The sequence below is a fragment of the Budorcas taxicolor genome, chromosome 12, assembly GCF_023091745.1.
Source record: "Budorcas taxicolor isolate Tak-1 chromosome 12, Takin1.1, whole genome shotgun sequence".
NCBI classification, from domain to species: domain Eukaryota; kingdom Metazoa; phylum Chordata; class Mammalia; order Artiodactyla; family Bovidae; genus Budorcas; species Budorcas taxicolor.
The window spans coordinates 54,366,319-54,380,683 of record NC_068921.1 but is presented as its reverse complement, the minus strand read 5'-3'; the positions used below and the strand labels follow the sequence as shown (position 1 = coordinate 54,380,683).

The following is a 14,365-nucleotide window of genomic DNA, read 5'->3' as shown; positions in this document are numbered from 1 at the left end:
GGGTTATGATATTTTCTTTCTTTCTGGTATGAAAAGGTGTTCTAGGTTCATCTTATACATTTTCTCTTCCAGACCAGGAACTGGCCATTTCTCTAAGGAGCTCTGGTTCTTGTTACTGGGAAAGGTATTTAAAGACCATAGTCTGAGTACTAAGCATGCTCATTACTACTGAGTATGTTAATTATAACAATTTTTTTCAGAGGTCAGAGCTGGGAGTGGGGGGAAAATGCATTCATATACAGATGTGCACATATACATGTATAAAATGTATGTATACATGTATGCATGTATATACACACGTATAAAGAAAATAAATTGAAGGCTGCTGATATTTCTCATATAATTCTGTACTGTGTGGTTTTTATTCACACACAGGTATGCCCTGTTTTACTGTGCTCTACTTTATTGCAGTTTGCAGATATCATTGTTTGTTTGACAGATTGAAGGTTTGTGGCAGTGCTTCTTTATGCTGATCTGTCGCCACCATTTCCCAGCAGCATTTGTTCACTGTATGTCTCTCTATCACACTTTCATAATTTCTGCAATATTCTGAGCTTTCTCATTATTATTATTATATTTGTTCTGGTGACCCCAGAACAAATGGTGGTTATTTGGGGGCACCATAAACTGTGCCCATATAAGATGGCAGTCAATAAATGTGTGTTCTGACTGCCCTGTCAAGCAGCCATTCTGCATCTCTCCCTCTCCTTGGGCCTCCTTGTTCCCTAAGACAAAACAACCTTGGAATGAGGCCAGTTGATAACCCTACAGTGGCCTCTAAGCATGCAAGTGAAAGGAAGAGTCTCACATCGCTCACTTTAAGTCAAAGGCTAGAAATGATTAGTAAGGAAGGTATATCAGAAGCTGAGCTAGGACAAAATTGAGGCCTCCTGTGCCAGTTATTCAAGGCGTGAACACACAGGAAAAGTTCTTGAAGGAAATTGAAAGTGCTACTCTAGTAAACACAAGAATGAAAAGAAAGTGAAACGGCCTTACCACTGATATAGAGAAAGTTTTAGTGGTCTGGAGAGAAGATAAATCCAGCCACAGTATCCTTGTAAAGAAAGAAAGTGAAGTCACTCAGTCGTGTCTAATCCAGAGCAATGCCCTGTCTTTTTTCAATATTGTGAGGGCTGAGAGAGATGAGGAATCTTCGGAGGAAAAGTTTGAAGCTAGCAGGGAATTGGTTCATGAGGTTTAAGGAAAGAATCTATCTCCATAGTATAAAAATGCAAGTGCCAATAAAGAAGCTGCTGTGAGTTATTGCTAAAATAATTAATGAAGATGGCTATTGTAAACAGAATCTCAGTGTAGATGAAACAGCCTTATAGTGAAAGAAAATGCCATCTAGGACATTCATAGCTAGAGAAAAGTCATTGCCTGACTTCAAAGCTTCAAAGGTCAGGTGACTTTTGTTAGGGGTTCCTGCAACTGATGCCTTGCAGCTGAAACCAGAACTCACTTAGCATTCCGAAAATCCCAGGCTACTCAGATTTATGCTAATTTTACTCTGCCTTATAATGTGTAAATTTTGAGTAGGGAATGGCAACCATCTCTGGTATTCTTGCCTGGAGAATCCCATCGACAGAGGAGCTTGGAGGGCTACAGTCCATGGGGTCTCTCAGAGTCAGACACAACTGAGACTAACGCATACGCACAGCCGGTAAATTGAACAACAAGGCCTGGATGACAGCACCCAGTAAATAATTTTAAAACTAAAACTTTAGAGAGTTGTAGATTCGCCTTATGAATTTGAAGTAAGTATTGAATATAGAGATGTGCAAAATTAGATCATAAATTTTTGAAGAAACTTCCAATAGATGACATCACTAACATTTTTTGCCTTCTTTAGCTGGAAGAAAACATGAAAACACAATTTTTATGAGTAGACATTTTGTGTGAGATAGTTGGAATTCCTTACAGGAATATGTTTTTATGTAATATTTATAGCCTCAAAAAATTAGTTTGTTTCTTATATAATAAGTACTTAAAATTTCTTTAGTTATATGACATGTTGGGGTCATGGACTAAAAATTTCTGAGCTACATTTTAATAGGCATGAAATCTTTTAAATTAACCATAAATTTATATGTGTAGATTTAAAAGTTTTACCTGGGGACTTTATATCATACTACTCGTGGTCAGATGTCATTAAACATGTAATTGTTTCTACATTTCACATTATGCTGTACTTTGAGGTTTTGCTGTAAATCTTTGGTGACAGTTATTTTGATTTGTTGCTAACATTGATTTATATTAGTTCACAGTACTTTAATTTGAAAGCACTCTTTCTGAACCAGCCATTTAATGTAGCAAGTACTTAGGCTTGACTGTTTGCTCAGTTTTCATTATATGCAATTCTGAAAGCTTTGTAGGGAAGTTCTTTAGTTTTCAATAGAAAAGCTCGGTTTTTTCTCTTCATTGAGATATTTGTATTTTGTATTAATGATACATCAGGCATTTTATGTTATTTGTGATTACTTGATGTAATTTAAGTATAAAAACAGGTGCAAAATGATCCTTAAATTTATTAGAGGCTTCTAGTTTCTAGTTACTATATGAGTCATTTGTGAATTAATAAGAATTAAAATCTGAAACCAGAATCTTGAAGGGCTTTGCAATTATTGCCTTGAGTAGCACTTATCATTTTACTGTAGACTTGGAGGCATAGTTCTTCTAGTCAGATATCGGCCAGTAGTGAAATAGCTCTACTCAAATCACTAGGCTGACTTTAGAAATAAATAATAATATAAAGTAAATTATAAACTGTAATAATAAATAGTAAATAGAGAAATAAACCACAAAGCAAAAATAGACAACTGTCTTCACTTGTATTTAATTTTAGGTACTATAACATTTCATTGTTTTCTTCACAAATTATTAAGGTTCTGTATTCCAATGTTTTTCATTGTTTTAGGCTGCAGTTCATGGAGCTCGTTTCAAAGGGCAGGATCTAAAGCTGGCATGGAATAAGCCAATAACTAATATTTCAGCTGTTGAAACAGAAGAAGTTGAACCTGATGAAGAGGAAGTATGTTTTTTTTTCCATTTGTTTTTACCCTTAAATGTTTATTTTTATATAAAATGTGATCTATGGCTGTGATTTTAACATAAAGCTTTTATTCCTGAGCTACCTTCCAGGCAGGGGATAGCAGATAAAATGCAGATGACTAAATTTTATGTATTAATGAGAACTATGGATTGCTAATCCAAAAAGAATATATGAAAATCACATATATACTCAGTTTTCATTTACTCTTAGAAGACAATAATTGCTCATGAGATTTTCATCCACAGGAAGTCTTGTGATATTTTAAGTTTTAGAGTATATATTTACTTAATTACTTTATCGACATTTCAGGTTTTATTTTAATTCGTATCATTTTAGTTCATCAGAATGAATGCCTGCTATATGGTAGATACTGTGATAGGCAGAAAAATGAATAAGACACGGTCCCTATCATCAAGGAGCAATACAATCTGGAAAAGAAGGTGGTGATAGACACAAGAAACTAATTATAATAAAAGGCAGATTGATATGGTGATTAAAGATTTGAACAATATGCTGTGGGTACCCAGAGGAAGGAATGATTCTTTCTTTCCAAAAGAATCTTGAAGGAGGTGGTAGCAGTGTAGCTGAACCCCAAGTGATAAAAAAAGCTTTTCATAACCAAGAACTTGGACTGGGAATAGAGAGGCATTATAATTGGCAGAGATGTGAGTGTGGAATAGTATATTTTTTCTTGCATAACAGCAGTTAGTGTTATGGCTGAGACGGGGGAGCATAAAGACCACTGAAGTGGGAGAGCCCTTTGAAATCAAAAATCTAAAAATAAGCAACTCTGTTTTGTTTAATCATGAAATAAGCTGTAGGAAAAAAAATTGAGGAAGTTAAGGAATAAAGGTAAGGTGGGAAAACTAAATGGTTCCATGTTTTACCTTGATTAGATTTTCATTATGGCACTTCATTTTGTTTGAAGAGCATTTGAGGCTGTTATACATGTCCATAGTCAAATGCAAGAATAAAATGTGTATTTTGAAACTCATATACATGATTTGTCATTTTATATTTTAGATTATACCTTTGTCCTTCCATGAGTTTGAATTGAATGGGGAGAAAAGCAGGAGAGCTCCTGGTATTAGGTATTTTGAAAAGTTTGAAAAGTAGTCTGAGAAGCTTTTATGAAGGGAATGGGGAAAAGAAAAGAATGCTGTAAAAGAAAATGTTTGTTACATACAGCAGAAAAGAAATATAAATATTGATAAACTTTATTCAAGTTATTGGTTGATATAGTGTCAGAGAAGAATTACTGATGTTTTCTTTAAAAAAAAAAAGGTGTGCAGCAATGTTTTGTAGGTATAGAAGATGGCATAATTTGATAAAGAGAGGCAGGAGAAATGGCATGTACAAAGGCTTATTACTTTGATTTTTTTTTAGTGTTTGTTTGATGTAAGCAATAGAATAGATAGTATTGAGAAACCTTTGAGTGGATAAAGGTTGCTTTTTGTTTCTTGAATGTTTTTATTATAGAAATACCTTTTGTATTCAACTCTGTTGAGAGTAATCAGTATTTAAAAGTGTCACCTTTTTTCTTTTCTTTTTTTTTTTTGGGTAAATTCCTAAATGCATTTTAACCTAAAGTTTCAGGAAGAGTCTTTGGTGGATGATTCATTACTTCAAGATGATGATGAAGAAGAAGAGGACAATGAATCTCGTTCTTGGAGAAGATGATTTGACTGATCATTGATCTGCATATGATAGAACTCTACCTGTGTTTCATTAGTATTATCTAATGTACTTTTACATATTTGTAAAAACAATTTTTGGTAAAATGTGATGAAGATGGATTTCACAAATAGACAAAAGAGAAGAAAACTACCTTCTGAATCCTGTATTTTGAAAGATTGATGTTTGCGTTTTATTTCAGTAAACAATTGGTAAAGACATCACACTAGAAACATATGCAATGTTTTTATTACATACTTACTGAACATTACAGAATTCTTTGGGTTCTTTGTAATTTAATGAATAGGTCTGAAGACTTAATGACCAATACTTGTTATAACTTAGAGAATTTTGTTTTACTCCAAATAAGGAATGAATTTGCATTTAAAATCTTAATGAATGTTTTCAAAAAATGAATAGATAACATAGTACTCTAACTAAAGTCTCCAAGTTATGTATTCATAATATTACATAGTAGTATGCTTAGGCTTTACTATGTATTAGCCTTTTGTTGGACTTGTGTATGTATTTTACCATATGGGTTTTAATGATAACGGTGTATGACTGCTTTGCATTTGAGTCCTTATGCATTCAGATGTTAAAAAATAAAGTGGAATGGTCTCTTGAAAAGAAAAGAAAAGAAAAAAAGCAATGACAAAAAAAAAAAAAGACAATGTTCCTTGATTTAAAAAAAGAAAAAAAAGAAAAGAAAAAGAATTAAAATAAATAGACCATTCCAGATGGTGATCTACCCTTCTTCCCAGTTATCACAAAAGGAGCTATAATCACTAACTTATTCTTATAATGGTTACTGGTACCTTTACAATAATGTACAATCCATTGTTTAAAATTTATACCACTTGAGTTTGGTTTGATCCTATAAACTTTCAACAGATGTCTTAAAATTTAAAAGCAGGCTGATTAGTTTGGAACCAGACTTCAAGTAGAGATAACATTTGGTGAATAAGAAAACATCACATTACATTTTGGATGTATGAAAGAAAACTTGACCATTTGAAGATGTATGAATAAAGAAATGTACTATAGATACTACTTTAGGAAAGCACTGTTTGGTAAGTGTTCCAGTCTGATATTTTAAGTGTGCATTTCCTATACTTCTATAAAAAAAATCTTTGACATTTGCAACAATATTGTGATTTTTAAGTGGACTTCTCGGACAACATGATCATTGAGAGTTGATACAGCAGTTTCTAGGAAATAAATGCGTTCTTTGTAGAATGGAGGGTGGGAGATTACATATTTATCTTTTAAAATTTATCCTTTTGGTTGCAAGTATTTCTGCCCCTTCTGAGATTACAGTGATTATATTGAAAATCACACACAAAAAAACTTTCTTCCCATGCTGGGGTCCTCACAGTCACAAACTGTAATTTCACCACCATAGTCTTTTGCCAGTGGAGTAGCTCATGGATGCTGTTCCTCTTTTTCTTTTCTTCCTCTACTTAAAGTTGTATGTATACTCCCAATGGTAGTTCTGTTTTATAGGAACGTTTTGGCTTGCAGTTGATGTACATGTTTATATTTAAAATTTCACAGTCAGATTTCTTTTGTCAAAATAGTGACTTTACTCAGAACTTCTTTACCATACTTAGAGCTATGATATATTTTTATGTATAGTCTCTTGTATGTTGACTGTGTGCTATTCTGATTCATTAGGTAAGTTTGTTTTCTTTTCTTTTTAGTAGTCGTGAAAGATGCCAAATTGGCAGAGGCTCACGTTTCTTCTCTTTACACCAAACAGGTATTATAAAGAAAGAAAATCTTTCAAAGGCCAGTTAAATCTCCATACTGATTTTTGGCTTTATAATTTGATTAGCAAATTTTAGTGTGATATTGTGTAATTATTGTAAAATTCCCTTATAATGTAACTGAAATTACATATTGTTTATTTAAATTCATAAATAGCTAATCACTTTCCCTATTCTTAAATTCTGTCATAACCTAAAATTAAAATGTTTTACACCATGTTTCTTTGAATGAATCAGAACGCAAGTATGTTTTGATCGGGTCCTGAAGTATGGGGATTAAATATTAGCAACATTTATCAGGTTCATAATTATATTTTTATTATCATTAATATGATTTTAATTGTAAATATTATTTAGTATTAAATTGCTATTGGGTTTTTTAAATTAATGAGTATGTTTATTAAAAAAATACTAGTACTCTACATGTACTTTCATGTTTTCTCATTTAAAACTTAAGATATCCATTTTACAGATAAGGAAACTTAGGCTAATAGAGATGGAGTGACTTGCCCAAAGTGATAGCTAGTAAATAGAAGAACTAGATTTGAATTCAGGCACCTGATTTCAGTGCCAACTTTTTTAAAAACTATGTTGCTACCTCCTTCGTAATTATTGATCGGGCATGAGATTGTGTTTGCAGTAAATGTAGTAGATGTTACACAGAATTACTGGTCTTTTTGGTCATTAGCCAGTTCATACCTTAACCATCCCTTTTAATACAGCACTTTGTTCATATCTCTGTTACAGTACTTATGTTGTAATATAGTTTATCTGGTTTATATGTCTGTCTTCCCCACTAGATTACAAGCTCCTCTAAGAAGGGGACCATGTCTTATTCATCTTTATCTCTAGTGATTATCATAAAACCTGGCTCATAGTGGACATTCAGTTGTTTGTGGGATGAATTAATGAATGAATGCATATTTAAATCTCCAGTAATGGAGTGACAATTACCTCCCTTGTTAATTCTTATCAATTTTCCAGAAATCTTTCTTGAAGGTCTTCTCAATCAATTGGGATCATCTTAGTAAACAGTTGATTCTGTTAAGTATTGTACCAGTGGGGTTTGTTACAAATAGTGATGGAAGAATATACACATAGTTTCAGCGGAATTTCCATAGCAATTAGTAAGCTATTAACATTTTGGAATATTAAATGTCTATTTCAGGAGTAAGATAGCCTTTTGGTTTCTATCAGTGTGTAAGAATAGAAATGTCAAGAGCCACTAATCTAGTCCATCCCATTAATTTTTTATATTCAAAGATGAGCGAGTGTAGAGTACTGGACAAGTGTTAAGAGATTTAGCTTTTGTTCCCAAGCTCTGTAACTAATTCTCTGGCCTTAGACAAGTCTCTTAACTTATCCAGGGTTGTTTCCTTGTCTGTAAAATGAAAAGGGTTGGACTAGATGATCTCTCAAGGTTCCTTTCACATCTTTAGTTTCCCTAGTGTTTGATCTAAAACAGTTTACCATATCTATACCAGTTCTGCCTACCTGTTGTTGCTGTTACTATTTCTATCATCAGTAGAAGCAACTTAGATTTGGTTATGATAAGTCATACAGTGTGTCTTGGTACAGTTTTGTATACTGTTCCCAGATGTTTGCTTTTGCTACACAAATTACATTGAACCTAAAAAGTATAGATTAACTTCTGTATTCGCACTTTTTCTTCGTACTTACAACTTCCTTTCAGTTCTAAACTCAGAGTTTAAAACTCTTTTTTATTATAATATTTACCTAAAACTTGAAATACATTTTTTAATTCTGTAGTTTTCCTTAGAAGTTCTTTGCGATAGTAATGATCTGGGCTGAAGTGGGAATGAAAAAGGAATTGAGATGTAGACAGCTACTTTTTTCAGGAAAAAATTGAAGGAAATTATATATCATTTGTTAAAAGATTGATTAGGATTACCTCAAGGGATGGTGGAGTTGTCATTTTACATATTTCATTCAGTATCTTATGTCTCTACATAGCAGTGTTGTTTTAAATGTTATTGGATAATTGTAACATTTAAAAATTAATTTTGGTAGTTAACCAGTATTCAGCATTTAATGAAATCATGTTGCATGAATGGGATAGTATTCCATAGCTCTTGTTTTATTTTGTGATATGATCAAATGTATCAAATGATAGTTAACTATTAAGATAAGACCTCATTGTTTTAGCTGACTACCTGTGAAAAATATGATTTAATTGGAGGAAATTTCTTCTTACTAGAACTGTTTTATGGGGACTGTATTTTCAGTCTTACTTGGAACACTACTCACTGGTTCTAAGGGTTACGAAAAGAAAGCAAATAGTTGCTCATCTAGTATGTTGAAATATCAATGGCTATTTTAGAGTATCATACAAGCTTTATCAATTTATAGTTTCTTCCTTTTGTCCTTACCTGTAGTGTAAACTAATTATAGAAAATTAGATTTAGTCCTAGAATTTATGTAAATATTTGTAAGATTTTTTTTTTCTTCCCTTACAAAAAAAATCTTAGCATTTTAAAACAAAAATGTCCTGTGTAAAAGTTTCGGCTTGTTAGCTTAGTTCGGTAAGCTTGTTAGCTTATTTTTGGTCTTTCACAGTGCTGTTCCCGTTCTTCTGAAACCCTGTATGATTAAAAGTAGAAATTTAATCTAGGGATCATTCATGAGCATACAATATTTGTAAGGCAGAAAGAAAAAAATTTCCTTTTCCCATATTTTCAGAAACTATCTTATTAACTTTCTGAACGGGCTAGTTGCTCTAAGGTATGTATACAGCATACAGGCTTTTAGAGAAGAATAGATTTTTTGCTCTCTGAGTATTGTATACCTATCAGATGAAAGTAGATTATCAGATGACAGCTATCTGATATCCAGAATAGCTATCTAAAAGACCTAAGAAAGAAACCTTGGTGAATTTGATTGACATGCATTAGTAATTTCTAATGAAAACATTATACTTATTCAGTAGAGAAATTCCTAATTTGGTTCTTGCATTTTATCAGTATTATATACTTATTAGATTAGTATAATTGAAGCATTTTTTACTTTTTTGTACCAATTTATATTTGTTTCTTTCTAACCCTTCCCTCCCTGTTACTTTATTTCATCTATCCTCTTATCACCTCATCATCCAAGTTAGTCTTCTTTTGTATACCAAACACTGTCTCATTTTGATATGTTCCTTTTTATTTACTTTTGTTGTTTATCATTATGCTTAGTATAGTATTTTATGTCATACAGTGTGATTGAAGAATGAAATCGTTATCCCATGAAGTTTAAGAAAATTATATATATAGCTCACGATTATTTTGTAGTCCGTTCTTGCTTTTATATTTTTATCAATATCTTGAAATTTGTTAATGATTTCTTAAAATTGTTACTTTGCCAACCCACACTGATAAAAATTTACTATATGGTCCATGATGACATTTCCTAATGAAAAATTTGGATCATAACCATGTTGCCGAGCTGTTATCTGTGCAGCTTAATGTTTCAGTGAAGCGTGTTGCAGAGAGGTTTTGTTAAAATCATTTTAAACCATGGTTGATCTTTGAAAAATTTGTCTGCAACTTTCATTTTGATTCTTTTCTCAGACGTAATGTTTTAAAAAGTTGGAGGTCAATGTATGGTATGATTCAAGTTTTAGATTTATTTGCTGTTTTCAAAGTTTTTTTTAATAGTCTTCTCTTTTTCCAGCAGAGGGAGATCATCATTGCCTGAATTTAGCTTTGTGACTACAACAGCAAGACCTGTTCCTGTCTGGAGACGACTGTTATAATAATATGATACTATCACTTTATGTTGGCCCTTTATCAGTTTGAATAGATGTTTACATGTACCATAATTAGCATTTTTATTTTTCCAGTTCTTTTAGGGTGCATCTGAGTCCAGAAGTAAATCTGAGTGTGTGCTTTGTTTGATCTTATACTTAAATGTTTTTTCCCCTTTATAGCCGTTTGTTTTTAAACACTCTAAGAAGGAAAAAAAAAATCCTCTTGGTTTTCCTAACATGAAATGAGTTTTCAGGCTCAGCCAAGTTGAAATTGTATCTAGGAAATCTATAAAGCCATGATACTATGTTCATCAGCATGAACAATCTAGAATGATGAAAATGATTAAAAAGTTAAACCGTGGTTTGGCTTTAATTTTTCTGGGCTTTAGGATACATTTCTGGAGTTAGGATGGTTACTTACAGTAATTTTGAACAAGTGGTTAAAATATTTTTTTCACATGGTAATAACTTGCCTGTTTCTTCTAAATATATTTATTGAAGTCTATGCCAAGGCCACTTACCCAAATAATTTTTAAAAAATTCTTAACTCTTCAAAATCAACAAGGAGAATAATTTGCTTTTCAAGTAGTATGGGATGATCTGTGAATTATAAATATTGAGAAATATCTAATGAACGTCTAATTTACATAGTGTTTCCTTGTTTTCTTCACTTGCAACGAAGACATCAAAGACAATCTTAAAAGCAAGGGGAAATAGTGTGTGTCTAACACTGTTAAAGACAGTAGTTTTCTTGCCTTAAGAGGTGTATGTCTGTGTTCTTTATTTATAAGCAATATGGTGTAGAATTGTTTATAAAGAGTGAAGTTAAATTTTATTCTAAATTTTCATCCAAAATACTCTCTTTATAATGGGCATCATAAAGTTTTCAGAACATTAATTTCTTAGTATTCCTTCTTAGATTCTCATTAACATTTTAGAAGTTACACTTGATTGCAACTTTTCATTAAAAGAGTCCAAATTATATTTGATTCTCTTCACCCTTGTTTTCCTTTTGTTTTTAGTTCCATTCAGCCATGCTCACATTTTCACCTTTTTGTGCAAAGTTAACTATTCTGCAAGCACTTTTTCTTGAGTATGCATTGCATTTGTTGTCAGGAAAAAAGAATGAATATGTCAGACATAATGTAAATTATCTATTTTGATTCATATTAATTGAAAACAGCATGGTTAATGTAGGCTTGGTTTAAAGGAACAGTAAGTATTTTGGAAATTTTTTTACCTATGACCTTGTAGCCTACAAGGCATTTTAAAAATTAGACTTTTGTATTAGTTCACATTGTAAACTAACATGTAGCCGCTGGGAATTCGCAGATATTTTCCCAGGTTAGTTCAGTATTTTTTCTTTGTAAGGAAAGCTTCTCTGTCTGTGTAATAGTTAGAATAGCTCTAATGTGCTGGGCTGAAAACCCAAAGATAATTCTCTGAAGAGACCATACTTGCTGTTATCAGCTTTGGGTTGGTTAATAGCTGTGGATCACATACCACTACTCTCTCTTATTTTGTCATCTTCCTTTTTTTTCCCCCTTTGCTTTTAAATTAAAAACAAAATAAAGCAAAATGAAATTGAACATGCCATTGGGAATCAGAAGTTGAGATGATTTAATTCTCGTTAAAATCATTGCACTTTTTGAAAAATTGCTTTGAGATTTGGTAGGTCAGGTACATATTTTAATAATTTCCCATATGTTTATTAATTAAAGAGGATTTTCATTATTTCATTTTCCTGAAGAGGATTTTCATGGAGCTATATGTAGATAACTGTACAGAATCACTTTTGTGTAATTGAATGAAGCAGTTTACCTCTGCACGATTGCATTATGAAAGCCTTTTATATATCTTTATATTTTTCAATATACTTAGATTTTACACTATTAGCTGCCCTAGTCATGCTATATGTGTGTTTTTTTTTCAAATAGAGTTTATAAATATTTGTGCTCAAAGTACAGATCAATTGAATATTTTTGGTCTTGTTTACAAGAGAAATAATACTTTAAAGTGATGCAGCCCCTCAAGTGTCTTAGGAAAAAGTCATTGGTGCTACAAAACCTTTCAATATCATTTTTCAACCTGTTATCCAGACTTTGCTGAGCTTAAATCTATGATTGCTTATAACTTAATCTAATCTAGCAGCATAATTAAAAAAGCGGTCTGTGATGAGCCAGGTAAAGAGCCCAGCCAATTAGAAACACCCTGTAATTTAAAGAGAATGATGCAGAATGACATTATACTAATTGGTGTCCAACTTCCCAAAAAGAAAATATTTTCTTCAATTTGTCAGCAGCTCTTTTGATAAGAGGAATAGTGTTAATATGACTAGACTTAAAAAAAAAAATGATACATTGAGCATGGCTCAGTTTTCCCAATTGCAAATGGAAAACTTCTCTAGTCCTAAAAAATGGTATAATCCTCTTCTGCTTTCAATTCCCATCCGTCTTTTACTCATCAGGAGGCAGGGTAATTCGTAAATATTTATAGAACATTTGATGAGTTGTAAAGAGATGTATTATTTACATTGTACAAGTTTCGTGTTGATGTGCAGATTTTCTGCATCTGCAAGACTTCATTCCAGCACCTTAGTGAATGTTCTCAAGATACAGTTTTTAAGTATCAGCAAAGCATTCATAGATGTTTACTTTTGATTCTCAGAATCCTGAACCTGTTTTGGGTGTGATATTACTTCAGAACATGTCTGGCACAAGATTTCCTTTAATAGTGGTTTAGTTTAACTCAATTTCTGTGGATTGTTGAACCTAAAAACACCAAAGGAATTCCTTCTTGTCTGGAGACTGGATTATTCCAGTTTTTAATACCTGTGCCCATAAGTATCCCATTTCATGAATGTGTGTTGGCATGGGGGAAAATTTCCCTGCTCTTTGAGTGGAGCGAAAGTAATTGGTTAAGCTGTAGCAGCTTTTTTGTTTATTTTTAAAGTGATAAAACTTGAAAATGGTAAAACTTGAACTAGAAAACTACTCTTGTATGCCTAGAATGTTTATAGTATTACGTGTTTATGTGGGGTTGTCAACATTTTTATTATTTATAGTTGAATTATGTTGTTTTGTTTGTTAATACCCATAATGTTTATTATTTTTATATTTTGAAAATTTTTTAAATAAAATAGTCTTACTAAAAGCAGTTGTTAACTTTTTAAAATTGTCCTGCATTTTGCATCAGTTATATGAACATAGAATAGAAAGGAAAATTTGCAGCTCTCAGGCATTGCACAGTTGAAAATTCTGAAAATATTTATATGAAGAAATGGCTCTATATTGCCTCTTCCTCTCTTCACAGCCATTCTCACTTAAAATTGCTGTAAGTCACCTTTGGTACCAAAGTGTTCTTGACTCCTTTTGTCACACATATACAAAAATCTTCTGTATCCCTTTTCTCCCTAGTTCCTGCCTATTTATTGCTGGAAATGTTCTCTTTATTTCATTTGGGGGCTAAAAAGTTTCTCCTTATCATGAGTGATAGTATAACGATACTCTGATATCAGAGAAGGACTACCATAGATTCTGAAGTGAAATTAGAGACATAAAGCATTTCTGTCAACCTCGAAGGGCAATGAAAGTTTTCAAAATGTCCCTCCATAATTTTCAGTTTTCATCTGAATGTTTATTCTCCTGATCTAATTTGATCTGCTTTTCCAGCATTCGGCATGTTCATTTCATGCTTTTATTGAGTGATCAGTATTGTGATATTTTTTGTTTTTTCTTTAATTGCAGATATTCCTTCTGTCATCTATAACATGGGTTAAGTAAGTTTGGTAATAGCCTATCTTCCACTGTTTCCACAGGAAAATACATTATCATCTCAAAGTGCATAAGTTGATACAAATCCAATTAGAGATCTGGTTATGAAATAGAAGTCTCTGGCTTGAAATAGAGGACTTTGGTTAATACACAATGGCAGTAAAATTATTAAAAATTATATAATATGTGGAGTATTTGCAGAATAATCATGTTAGCCTTCACTTAACCTGGGAAGTACTTCTGTATAGAGTATGAGTGGATTTGGTCTTTTTTAATCCTGTAAAAAATCACGTATGACATACTGTTGAAAAGCTAGACATTCAAAATAAAAAGACAAGTAGGATGA

General features: G+C 32.2%; 1 protein-coding gene across 7 annotated transcripts in view; it reads left to right on the top strand.

The window, feature by feature from the left end:
* RBM26 (RNA binding motif protein 26) overlaps positions 1 to 10,407 on the top strand; it is an 82,332-nt gene extending 71,925 nt beyond the window's left edge. For 6 of the 7 annotated variants that reach the window (XM_052649966.1, XM_052649965.1, XM_052649962.1 and 3 more), the window contains 2 exons: positions 2,918 to 3,031; positions 4,643 to 5,197. In XM_052649966.1, coding sequence (XP_052505926.1) covers positions 2,918 to 3,031; positions 4,643 to 4,732 — 204 coding nt within the window. In that variant the 3' untranslated portion in view covers positions 4,733 to 5,197. Of the gene's footprint in view, positions 1 to 2,917; positions 3,032 to 4,642; positions 5,198 to 10,173 lie in introns of those variants that run through there. The other variant, XM_052649963.1, reaches the window with a different exon arrangement.
* Positions 10,408 to 14,365: the final 3,958 nt, after the last annotated feature.